The sequence below is a fragment of the Stylophora pistillata genome, chromosome 10 (genome assembly GCF_964205215.1).
Source record: "Stylophora pistillata chromosome 10, jaStyPist1.2, whole genome shotgun sequence".
In the NCBI taxonomy this organism is placed as follows: Eukaryota; Metazoa; Cnidaria; class Anthozoa; order Scleractinia; family Pocilloporidae; genus Stylophora; species Stylophora pistillata.
Genome location: NC_142528.1, coordinates 26,384,001 through 26,394,289, shown reverse-complemented (window position 1 = coordinate 26,394,289; position 10,289 = coordinate 26,384,001). Strand labels below are relative to the sequence as shown.

The 10,289-nt window shown below is 36.6% G+C and overlaps 1 protein-coding gene and 1 long non-coding RNA gene across 3 annotated transcripts in view; both read right to left on the bottom strand.

The window, feature by feature from the left end:
- Nucleotides 1-218: 218 nt before the first annotated feature.
- LOC111323261 (uncharacterized) lies at nucleotides 219-5,345 on the bottom strand. Of its 2 annotated transcripts, none has more exons than XR_015992446.1 (7): nucleotides 4,346-5,345; nucleotides 3,414-3,453; nucleotides 2,637-2,689; nucleotides 2,008-2,056; nucleotides 1,647-1,696; nucleotides 1,389-1,453; nucleotides 219-416 (listed from the first exon to the last, which is right to left on the bottom strand). It is a non-coding gene; the product is annotated as an uncharacterized LOC111323261 (long non-coding RNA). The 2 variants fall into 2 exon arrangements; XR_002694144.2 differs by having other exon boundaries at nucleotides 220-416; nucleotides 1,389-1,449; nucleotides 4,346-5,331.
- A 3,834-nt stretch (nucleotides 5,346-9,179) lies between these two features.
- The window catches only part of LOC148722429 (uncharacterized), a 2,264-nt gene continuing 1,154 nt past the window's right edge, over nucleotides 9,180-10,289 (bottom strand). The window contains exon 1 of the mRNA XM_088736724.1: nucleotides 9,180-10,289. This exon is cut by the window's right edge and continues 1,154 nt beyond it. Within this exon, the coding sequence (XP_088592850.1) occupies nucleotides 9,894-10,289 (396 nt within the window). The 3' untranslated portion in view covers nucleotides 9,180-9,893.

The following is a 10,289-nucleotide window of genomic DNA, read 5'->3' as shown; positions in this document are numbered from 1 at the left end:
AAGAGGCGATTACTTGAGTTTCCATTTCTTTTGGCTCCCCAAAGCAAGAAGTAATCGCAGTAGAACGTTTTGTAGTTTGCACATTCTCTCAGATCACAAGGGTGAAACATGTAAGTAAACAACGACTTCATATTGAACGTTTGAGGAGGTAACGAACTCCATCTTGATGAGATGTGTTCGCCGTCGTGTGAGATCTTTTCATTTTATACGCAGCTGAAAACTCTTAAGATCTGAGAGAAAATTGAATGGAGCAAATTCATTTAATGGAGCAAATTCTTTACAAATCTTTTACATTTACAGCTTAAATTTATATTTATGTGGAAAACCCTTTAGAAACTTATCATGAAAACTCAACGACATACAATCACTCCTATTACTTCGCTTTCGTTTCTTCCCGCTCTGTCAGTTGGAGTTGCCTGTGAAATAGAATAAAGAAATCAGACAAATCATACACATTACAGCCTTACTAAGTCGTCGAAAATAGAACCCGCACTAGGCTAGCAAGTACGGAAGACTTGCGGTGATAATATTTTCATTATTTTTGAAAATGTTAGTTATGATATCACCTTTATTGATTGAGCAACAGTCATAATGAACGAAGACAGCGAGAAGAACTTAAACCAAAGTGTAGTGCGTTCTGTTTGAGGATGGGTTAATACTTGGCGTTTGCCCGAAGAGTGATTTTAAATCGAGGACTACACGTACATAGTTAAAGTTTTGCTCCTATTGCAGTAAGAATAAAGTAAGACAGAGATCGCGCATGTTTCTGTTTGTAAAGTCAAGTCTCGTGTATATTGACATCTGATTGATATAATTACCAAAATCAAACCCAAGTCAACTTCACCATCTGCACCAAACTACAGGAGTAACAACAACCTACACGTCACCAAACAAAACGAGTGCATCCAACTGTCCCAAACCACACGAAGCTACACCAAACCACACCAGCGCACGCCGAGTACACCAGCCAATACAAACTACATCATACTGCACAAACTATACTACACTACACCGAACTCACGAATAACATGAAGAGTACCAAAGTACATCAACCACACGAAACTATACCAAAGTTCACCGAACTACACCAAACTTCCCTGAACTACATCAATTACACTACGTTATACTAAACTGCATCAAATTGTTTGAGTAGCCTCTCGGAGCTCAACATATGGCGTGGTACGAATCAATTGATTGTCACAGACCTTTATTTGCTGGCCTATTGAAGGTGGCCTCGTGCACTGTAAGGAATGAGGAGCTGATTGGAGATTTCAGGTGTAAATACGCTTCTATCATCATAATTGTCTCTCTAATTGATGATTTCCGGCGTGGGTTTAATCAATAAATTGTAGTCAAATCCTGTTTCTAAGTCATGTTTCCGTACCCACCTAAACTAGTAACCACTCTCGTATTCGTATAGTCTCGATGAAGACTTGTCTTCTCACCACCCTGTCTCCGAAAGAAAGGAACATAAAATAATAAAAGGAGAGGAAAACAAAAGTAAAAGATCTTGATCTATATTAGCATTTCTTTTTTCGTTGATTTCATGCTTTTAAATTGACCTTTTGAAAACATTGATACTCATATTATTACACCTGATCAGTTGAACTTGCAGAATAAATGAGTGTTTAGTAAGAGGGACTTACCTCGAATTCTTGCTTGAACACCCATTTGAACGAGGGTTTCCTGAACTATTCTGATTTCGAAAACAAATAGAGGAATAGCACGAGTAAGGGAATTTCCTTTTACGTGTAGAGCATATGATCTAGTTTTTGACTCAGTTTGAATTGAGGTGCACGTTAATGTTTCATTATTGAGGGTAAACACGAGCCCAAATTATTAGGTTCTTAAAACCATCTAAGTAAAAGGATTTGTGTAGAAAAAATTCTGCTCAACTGATTGTTGTTTAAAAATGAAAAAAGTGTAGTCAGGAGATGTCAACCAATTTCCATAAAACTCAACTGATTGTTCTTCACATCTAATTCATTGTAGGAGAACATGGCTTACCTCAGTCAAGCTCGAGAGGCTGTCTGGAATTCCAGACAGCATACCAACACTGAAAATCAGATCAAACGCGAATGTTAGTTCTCATGATTTTGTCTTCTCTTTCCCCTGTGGCTGCTCCTCTTACAAACGCTATTTACTCGGTTGATTATCAATGTTAACCTTTGATAGCTTCAAACATTTGTAAGGCCCTGCACCAACCATACCAACAACACAAAGAAAATCAAGCTACATGGATTACATTTACCTTCGCCAACCACATCAAATTACACCAAATACATCAACTAAAAATTCACCGAACTTCACCAAAAGTGAATCATGACCACCAAACCTGATCATGATATACACCAATGATACCAAACTAGGTCAAACTGCACCAAACTCAGCAGACTACCTCGACGACACCAAAAATGCCCCAATTTACACCAACTACATAGAAAAAGACTGAACGACACCAAACTAAACCGAACGTAGTCTTCTCTTACGTTGTCAAGAACGTAGCCTATATTCGTAACAGTAAAATGGTCTGTAACCAGTGTTTCTTTCCTGTGCCTTTCTTACAATCAAATTGGCGTCTCTGATCATGTGTGATGTACAAAACAAAATTTGGTACATCAAGAAACGATTCTCACCTCGCTTGTGGATCATTGCCACTCCTCCCCTCCATAGGTACACTCGCTGGACACTGTGGTGTAGAAACATCGTGAAGGAATTAAAGGTTACAAGGAAATGATTCTGTGCTAGTTAGCAATTAATTTAAGTCACCTCCATTTTGTACTATCGTGTTACTCAAATGTCAGATCCGAAAGAAACTGTCCGGTTTGAAGATATTCAAATAAATTTTCTTAATTCTTGATAGATCAACGCTCTACTCACCAAATAAAAAGGATAGTTAGTTTTCACTAACATATATGGTTTGCTTTATATATATATATATATATATATCTTTAAATGTAAACAACATTTATTATTTCCGGCAGAAGGCTCATTTGGAAACCATGGGGCTTTTGACCATGAGCTTCCCTCTTAACTAAGACTAAAAAAATTAAACATGACAAAAAAAGGAAAACAAAATGCATATGCTGAAAAAAAAATAGCAAATGATATCTGTTGAAAAGAATCAGGTAAGGAGAAATAATTGTGTATATATTGTAACGAAAACATACTTAAAACCTAATCTACCTAGTTCTATCCTAAGTACCAAATCATAACAAAAACGAGTCGAAAATTAGATATTAAACTTTTAAGGAATTGAGTGACGCATAGACTCTGACAAATATGAGTATTTACAATTTATTTGATCGTATTCGCTTAAGTATCTGCTTTTTTCCTTCAACGATGTGTTTTTTGAGCTATACTGACGTATGATTTATTTACACATTGCGTCGTGCATTGTATTCGAGACTTACTAGTGAAGGCGGAGATTCCATTTCACTTTAGACCAGGAGCCTAAAACAAAGCCAGAATCAGTATTTGTGCAAGAACGTATCTTTTTGTAGAAACTATTTGCGTATAAACTTTGATTATTAAAAACTAGATCATTGTATAATACAATTCAAGGCTTTTTATTGGCGTAGCCATTATGGTATATCAGCCAATGTACCATAATCTACAAATATGGTAAATTTAATGAAATTTAATAATTTAATTTAACGTTTTTGATAAAACAATTATTCCACTCGCGCTTGTTGGATATGAGATGATTATAGCCAACGCGCGCTCGTGGAATAATTGTTAAGTATATGAACTGACGTTATCAAGGCTGGTTTTCTTTCACAATTTTATCTCAATTGAATTACAGCTTACTACAAATCTATTCATATAAATTGTTTTGCTTTCCCTGCACACAAACCCTATACAATTGGTTTCCTTTCAATAGGTCAGAGCTTTATTTACGTTTTATCAAACTTACCTCCAAAGTACAACCGAGCAATGGACTCAGTTTGATATCAAGGAGCATTTAGCCGCGAGTAAACTTATAATTAGTGAAGCTATGTTCATATTTGCAGCAATTTTAACCGAAGCCGAATGTGTGCATTCTTTGAGGTTAGGTATCCAGCAAGTTGCGTTCGCGATCTCAACATTGAGCTCCCTCGCCAAAATTGATCTGGAATTTACTTAAAACTGACGGGATCTCTGTTGGCTTACTACGATGTGGTTTCTTCAACTAGCAGTCTCTCAATGCGTGAAAAACAAGATTTAATCGAGTCGGGAACCCAGGTAGAGCATGTCTACATGATGTGAATGGCTTAACTCCTAAAGGTGTCAAACTGTAGAAACATAGTCTGAATTTAAGAAATTCTTATAAAAATTGTGATTTGGTAGCAATTATTAACCTCACCTTGGAGTTGATTTCTTGATGTTTTGCTCTCTGCTTTACAAGGACGGACGAAAGGTCTCTTGGGAGTGTGTGGGACTGGGAACAAGAATTCGAACAGCCCATGGCTTCTCAAATAATCTTTTTGACGACAACATAGACGCGAGAAAATAAAGAACCCTATTGCACTAGATTAAAGCTTTGCAAAAATTTCATTTTCAGTCATTGTCGGTTCTGTTGTGAAAGATCTAAGTTCCTGTCAATATGGGAGAGTACGTTCTTCTCCAACCAATGTGGCCTTGTTACTTGTGGATCTATTTTGGGTCGTTGAATGTTATCCTTCCTCCACGTTTCCCAACCTCGAAAAGCGACTTGTGAGATTCCATTTCGACCAACACTGTCCCCGCACTCCTTAAAAAAAAATTGAGTAAGCAATCCACATGTTTTACTTAACAGGTCACCGAGCCGATTGAGATCTCGATCTTAAAGATGGTTTCGGCGGTCGTTGTTCAAGAAGTGGAAACGATAACAATTAGATGAGTCAGTAAATTTTTAATTAAAGATGTTTGACTTCCATTGTTAAATCCAACCTGGCCGTTGAGGGTATATTCTTCCGTTTAGTTGATATCGAAAGCCATAGCCGCCAACTTGGATATTTCCTCTGGAAAACAGAAGTTAGATGATGTGGTGGATACGAAATGAAGGATAATCCAACTGATCGTAGGAAGCTTTCTTTCTCGTAGTTCCTTCAATCGTTTTCTAAAATCTCCCTCTTGTTGGCATAAATGGATCACTTTGGAAACTTAGAAACGCGAAGAAATGACCAATAAAGTTATGTTGTGCTGCCATCTTCCATATCGCTGAGATTTAAGGTGAAGCTTCAATTGTGATTCATGTTAGTCCTAAACCTCTTAGTGAATATATTAATCGCCTCGTTTTTGCCGAAGCGATCCACAGCACGGAACCATGCTGATATTTGAAAATTGAAAGGTATGAAACAGAATAAGCGGCCAATACCAACTGAGTTCATGCTGTGGGTAGAGTTGAATTGTAACCATTACGAAGACAAGTGCTCTTATCTGATTGGCTGAACATGTCTCATAATATATTCCAGCGAATATTGTTTTTCCTGTGCCAGTGAATTTACATAACAAGTGCAGACATAACATTTTAGGAAAGACGAATTTACATGTTTGCGAAAAGTTTCCAGTTTTCCAAGTTTAAGAGTCATTTTCATAATAAGTAGATCATTAGTGTTAAGTTTGATTCGTAAAGTACACTTGAAAAATTTAGAGTTAATACAGAGGAGTCTGAGCTTCAGCCATCTATCCAGACTAAACTGAAAACTGATGTAAGCGCAGCGTGTTCAACTATTTTCATTTTTGTGGAAATTAAACTTACTTTTAATTTCACGACAACTCACGCTGTTTCTGATCGTTGCGTTACGACGTTCTTTAGTAGAGGAGTGGGAATAAATCAGAATAGTTAACTCATTAATGATTCTAGAATTTTAATTAAACTTTGAACTACCATTCCGTCAAATACAAGTTCAACACTATCACCCAAAGGTATAATCTGCAGTATTTCGATTTTAATTCCTTAACTCACTTCCAAACTAAAGAATGGCATGCTTTATGATTTTCAAAAACTAAATGTAGTAAGCATTACTACCTTTTTGTATATAAGATCACTCGAAGAAAAAAAAAAACCAAAACTGATATAGTTAGTGTTGCAACAATTTTTGTTTGCTAAGCCTCTTCAGAATCTTAAAATGTTTCCACGAGTGATAAATGTTACTTAGCGATTCGAAAATTCCTTATGTTCTTCTGAAACCTTTATCGAAGGTATCTGCTGACAGAGGTCTTTTTCATGATCTTCTAAGTTCCTCTCACTGCGGAGAGAAAGAGAAAGAGAAAAAATACTCGACATTAATAAGTCGCCGAACTTTCTGACACTATTCTCCTCACTGGGAGAAAGGAGTAGTAATGACGATAAGTTGACAATTGATATTTGTTCCGTCATTGGTTAGGTTTGCCTTGGTTCAGTGGGAATATTAGTCTATAAGAGCTCGACATATGGCGTGTTTGAATCAATTTATTTTCACAGAGCGTTATCTAGTTGGCCCTTTGACTGTGGCCTTCAGGTTACATACGTGCAGTTTAAGGAATTAAGAAGTGATTGGAGAGTTCACATGTAACCATGTTATTATCATCACAATTTCAATCCTGAGGGGTTGGTCTTCAAAACCGGGTGGGGATTTTTCGATATTCTTATTGGTTGCAACATCTATCAAGTTTGCTGATCAAAATTTTATCGATACGCATCTGCCCTTTGACTAAGTTTGAGCTGAGGTATACACTGACGTTCTATTGCTGATTCACGGGTTACAGATGAGCCCAAATTGATGAATTGTTGAAGCTTTTAGAGTGAAGATATATTTACACCTAATTGCAATAAGGTTGTCATAGAAAAAGCAAAAAGCCAAATAGGAATTAATCAGCCTTTAATTATCATTGCTTGCAACATTCACAACACACACGCTTCAGTTTCTTGGTGTCATTCCAATCGCGGAATTACAGAGTTATGTCTTGTTATTGTGAATGACTTCTTAAATAATTGTCAAATTATTAAAATACGCAAATGTAAATCACGTGCCTAATTAATTCCTATTTGGCTTTTTGCTTTTTTTCCTATTACAACGTTATTGCAATTATACGGTGACCCAGAAGGCTCAACGCAAACAAAAAATATACTGCAGCAAATAAAAATATACTGCAGCAAATAAAAAAAACAGAACGCAAAGAAAAAAGTACCGCAGCAAATAAAAAAATGCAACGCAAACAAAAAATACTGCAGCAAATAAAATATGGAACGCAAAAAAAAAAAAAAGAAAACGCAAACAAAAAAAATTGGAACACAACGCCAAGGAAGACTGGGTAATAGTTCTTCGTTTCCCGCCAAAACAGCATGAACTGGAACTCGCTTTTGGCTATGGACGAAAGCGATCTACGTAGGATTATAGAAGATTACTTTCATCAAGGGTATGAAAATAGAGTTATTATCGATTTTTTAAAGGAGCAGCATGGTACTGTCATAAGTTCGCTGCAAAACATGGTTTCGGAAAGGTGAACAAGCAAAGGATAGAACGAGTGTTGGCGGGAAACTAAGAACTATTACCCAGTCTTCCTTGGCGTTGCGTTCCATTTTTTTTGTTTGCGTTTTCTTTTTTTTTTTTTTTTGTTTGCGTTGCATATTTTATTTGCTGCAGTATTTTTTGTTTGCGTTGCATTTTTTATTTGCTGTGGTACTTTCTTTCCTACTGGAATCTAGGTTGTGGCGCACTAGAATTTACACCAGACTTGCTATGAAGGTTAGCATAAGGAACCCTTATCATTCAGAAATTTTACGGAACATTCCTCTGGAGGTGTTCCTGTCGCTAAAGAGGGCGGTTGATCAAACACGGAATGGTGAAATAGCAGGCAACGTAATGAGCGAGGAAAACTGGAAATGTCACGTCATTGCATTTACTTCAGAAAGTGCCGTAACTTCACTGTTTTCGATGTTGAGTGGATTGAGTGAGGCAGAAGTTCAATCGCGTTTCAGAAGGAAATTAACTGGGAGAAAAAATGGAAGGGCAGCAGTTATTATCAATGAGGAGAAGGAATTTTCCTCAGTGTATAAAGTTAATTTAAATCAATGCTTAGTAGAATTTTATTATGGAGTCTGGAACAGTGCTGGTTTTCCTTTACACCAATGACACTAGCTGAAACCAGTATTCTGCTTTATGATAATTTTCCATTCTTCTGAGAGTGGGTAGGATGGGGGAGGGTTGTGTGCAGCCCTTACTTGTTAACAGACTGGAATTTGATTCACAGATTCTCTTTGGTGCCCATGTTAGGAAAAACTGTTTTTCACATTTTTATACCAAAATAAATAATCTGAAACTCAACCAAACAACAAATTATGATTGTTGTGGGCACATACTGGAAGTTAGTATCCTCCCTAATTAACTACATTTGGGTTTACACACTTTTAAATTAGAACTTTTTGTGATGATATATGTTAGACATTGTTGAAGTCACTTACATGTAAGAATTTTTGTGTTTGCTGGTTTACACTAGAGTCGAAACTGATTGTGATGTAACTGATTTTGATGTTACTAGCTCTTGCTCTGTTCATTAAGAAAGAAGTCTGCTCTTGGAAGAATCTTTACCAAGGGTCTGAGTACAGTGCAAATGCTGAAAGTCTGTACCCACAACCATGGTCAATATTCTCCCATACAGATTGATCAAGCCCAGTCATTAGATGTTCATCACAGAGCCTATCAAGCCTAGCTATTGGATGTTCATTACATAGCATTACAAGAAAAGTTCAGTTCAGTGATGTAATTATTCATGATAATTCTATTGTTTGTGGCTAGTCTGGTACAGTACTTTCATTTTGTCCCAGTCAAGTCAGACTAGCCATGAAAAAATGGTCATTGTCAATACTGTAATCATACTAATCAAAATAAAAGAGAGAACATGGGAATTCAGAAATTCAAAAAGGAATTTGGTAGTTAAATAGCCTCAATCTCCCAAATGGTAACATATAAAATGTTAGGAGAATTTGTTCTTTGATGTAAGCTGTTGGCAATAATATATTACACTACAGTTGAACCTCGATTTAACGAAGTCGCTGGGAACTGGATTGATTGGTCCATTAATTCAAGGGTTTGTTATATTGAAAAACAGACTAAAAGAGTGGTCCTGGCAAATTTTTTTCTACTTTTAATAAATGTCTTCTTAAAAACAAGTGGCAATCTAACATACACAAGGTAATCTAACAATCAAGGTTGGTCAATAGACTTGCCTAAATGTTCATTTTAAAGCAAATTTAATAAACATTTCAAACAGGAATAACTTTGACAATGAATAAGAGTGAACAAAATGAAACATCTAAAAGCAATAACATTTGTTTTGGTGAACATCTTGCTCAGACACTTTGAAACTAACCTTTTCTGACAACAGTTGTTTATTGTCAACAGTGTTCCTTTCATTCGTGATTATTTCACAGTGTGACAGGAACACCTCCAGAGGAATGTTATGTATAATTTCTGAATAATAAGGACTTGATGTTTTTGCTGACTTCTCCTGACAGGACACTTGTTTCTATTTCTTTCCTGTATTTATGCAAGCAATAAATGCACTTCTGATTATTTTGGGGTAAATCAAACCCACAGAAACAGGTTTCTCCACTTGAAACACCCAGTGAAAAATAAGTTTCCTTGTAAGCATTGTTCTCTTCAAGGAAAAAACCCTTTGCCCTGAGCCAAATGAGCTGAACAAACTCAGCGAAATATTTGTGCCCACCTACCATGGAAATTAGTATTTTGGCTGTATCGACTTATGGCAATATCCCGCCCCTCCATTGAAACAGAATTTAGGCCAAGACTGTACTTCTCAAAAACATCCTGTGCATAGGCTGGGATTATATGACCAAAGGTCCACGTAGTTGGTGCTACAGTTAAAATAAGGCCTTAGCCCGGAAGAAGTTCGAACAAGAATTCTTTAGTGACACTAAATCCTAGGAGTTAACATTGACAACCTCTAAAAAAAAGGGAAACACTTTGTCTCAACTGAATCCCAGTGTAAGCAAAGACATTTTGTAAAAATGTCTGATGAGCTGAGTCTGAAGACTTTTTCAAAGCATCAATGAGATGCATGAAATTTTTTAAAAAAAGCCTTGAATCCAGACCCGTAAATCTGTACTGAAAGTCTACACCAGCCCCACTTGTCTCAGTAAACCAATGCTTGACCCTGTTCGTAAGCCTTGTCAAACCCCTTTTTTCAAGGCTGTACACCAGTTTTTTAAATGGGGAAGCTACAGGAACAGAATCAAACTGTATCACTGTTGCTGGAAGGCCTGATTTCCCAAAACTCTCATAAAGAATTTCCTTGAAAAGTTGTTGACAGGCATTATTTTTGGG